At 63.8% G+C, this 1,300-nt stretch overlaps 1 protein-coding gene across 7 annotated transcripts in view; it reads left to right on the top strand.

Moving 5' to 3' along the window:
- The window catches only part of FTSJ3 (FtsJ RNA 2'-O-methyltransferase 3), an 8,682-nt gene that overhangs the window by 5,717 nt on the left and 1,665 nt on the right, over positions 1–1,300 (top strand). For all 7 annotated transcript variants that reach the window (XM_015651347.2, XM_015651346.2, XM_015651345.2 and 4 more), the window contains exons 16-20: positions 7–100; positions 407–560; positions 650–726; positions 843–939; positions 1,034–1,216. In XM_015651347.2, the coding sequence (XP_015506833.1) occupies positions 7–100; positions 407–560; positions 650–726; positions 843–939; positions 1,034–1,216 (605 nt within the window). The remainder of the gene's footprint in view (positions 1–6; positions 101–406; positions 561–649; positions 727–842; positions 940–1,033; positions 1,217–1,300) is intronic.

The following is a 1,300-nucleotide window of genomic DNA, read 5'->3' as shown; positions in this document are numbered from 1 at the left end:
TCCCAGGACGCCTTCGCTGGCATCGAGGATGATGCAGACGAGGAGCTGGAGCTGGGGCAGGCCCAGATGTTGGCTGAGAGGCAGCGTGAGGCTCAGAGAGGTGAGGGGACACGGAGGGACAGTGCCACAGCCCAGGGTGGGGCACTGGCTCCAGCCACAATGGGGCTCTGCCCTGAGCAGCAGCATGGAATGGCTTTAAGAGCAGCCAGGTCCAAGCCTTGCCGTGGGCAGAGCCCCTCCTGCCGGACCAGAGGCTGTTCCCAGTGTGTGTCGCTAACGAGCTGTCATTAGTGCAGTGTTAATTAACGAGCTGTCATTAGGGCAGTGTTAATGAGAGGATCTCTAGAGGAGTGCCTGTAGCAGGGTCTGCCTTGGCTCTGTCCCACCCAGTGCTTCCCATTGCCAGACAAAACAACAAAGAAAGGGCAGAAGAAGAAGAAGGAGGTGGCTGAGGAGGAGGCTCCAGCCGAGCCCAGCCCTGCAGCAGCCACAGCTCCCGCTGCCAGTGAAGCCCAGGAGGAGCAGAGCAGTGACGATGACAGCAGCAGTGAAGATGAGAGGTGAGGCCTGAGGGGGGTCTGGGTGGCCTCCCCAGCTCCACAGTCCTGGAGAGCTGAGGGACCCCAGCCCTGGCCACTCCTCTCCACAGGCCACTGGCACCGGTGGGGAAGAAGCGGGGCCGTGTTGAGCCCTGTGGATTCGAGGTGGTGCCCATTGAGAACCCAGGTGAGTGTGGGGCCCTGGGGAGGGACAGGAGGTGGGGACAGGGACAGACTGTGCTCCCCAGGGCTGCTCCCTGCCTCTTGGGCTACAGCCAGGCCAAGCTTTGCCGTGTCCCACAGTGAAAAGAGTGCTGGATGCAGAGGGCCTGGCCCTTGGCTCTGTCATTGTCTCCTCCAAAAAGGCCCGGCGGGACCTCATCGATGACTCCTTCAACAGGTACCGGGCTGGGGGCTGCAGGGTTTGTTCCCCAGCAGGGACAGGGGAAGTGGGGCCCCTGTGTCCTGCTCACAGCTCACCTGGGCCCCTCCAGGTACTCCTACAACGAGGAGGAGGGGGAGCTGCCCGAGTGGTTCACGGAGGAGGAGCGGCAGCACCGGCGCCGGCAGCTGCCCGTGGACAAGCAGACGGTGGAGGCCTATCGGCAGCGCTGGAAGGAGATCAACGCCCGCCCCATCAAGAAGGTGGCGGAGGCCAAGGCCCGCAAGAAGCGGAGGGTGAGTGGGGGTGGGCCCCAGGGGTGCCCTGACTCCTCTCCCAGGGCCTCAGTCCTCCCTCTGACCCCCCTGTCCCTCCTCCA

Source organism: Parus major, chromosome 27, assembly GCF_001522545.3.
Source record: "Parus major isolate Abel chromosome 27, Parus_major1.1, whole genome shotgun sequence".
NCBI classification, from domain to species: Eukaryota; Metazoa; Chordata; class Aves; order Passeriformes; family Paridae; genus Parus; species Parus major.
Note: the sequence above shows the minus strand (reverse complement) of the source record. Positions and strands in the feature narration are given on the sequence as shown.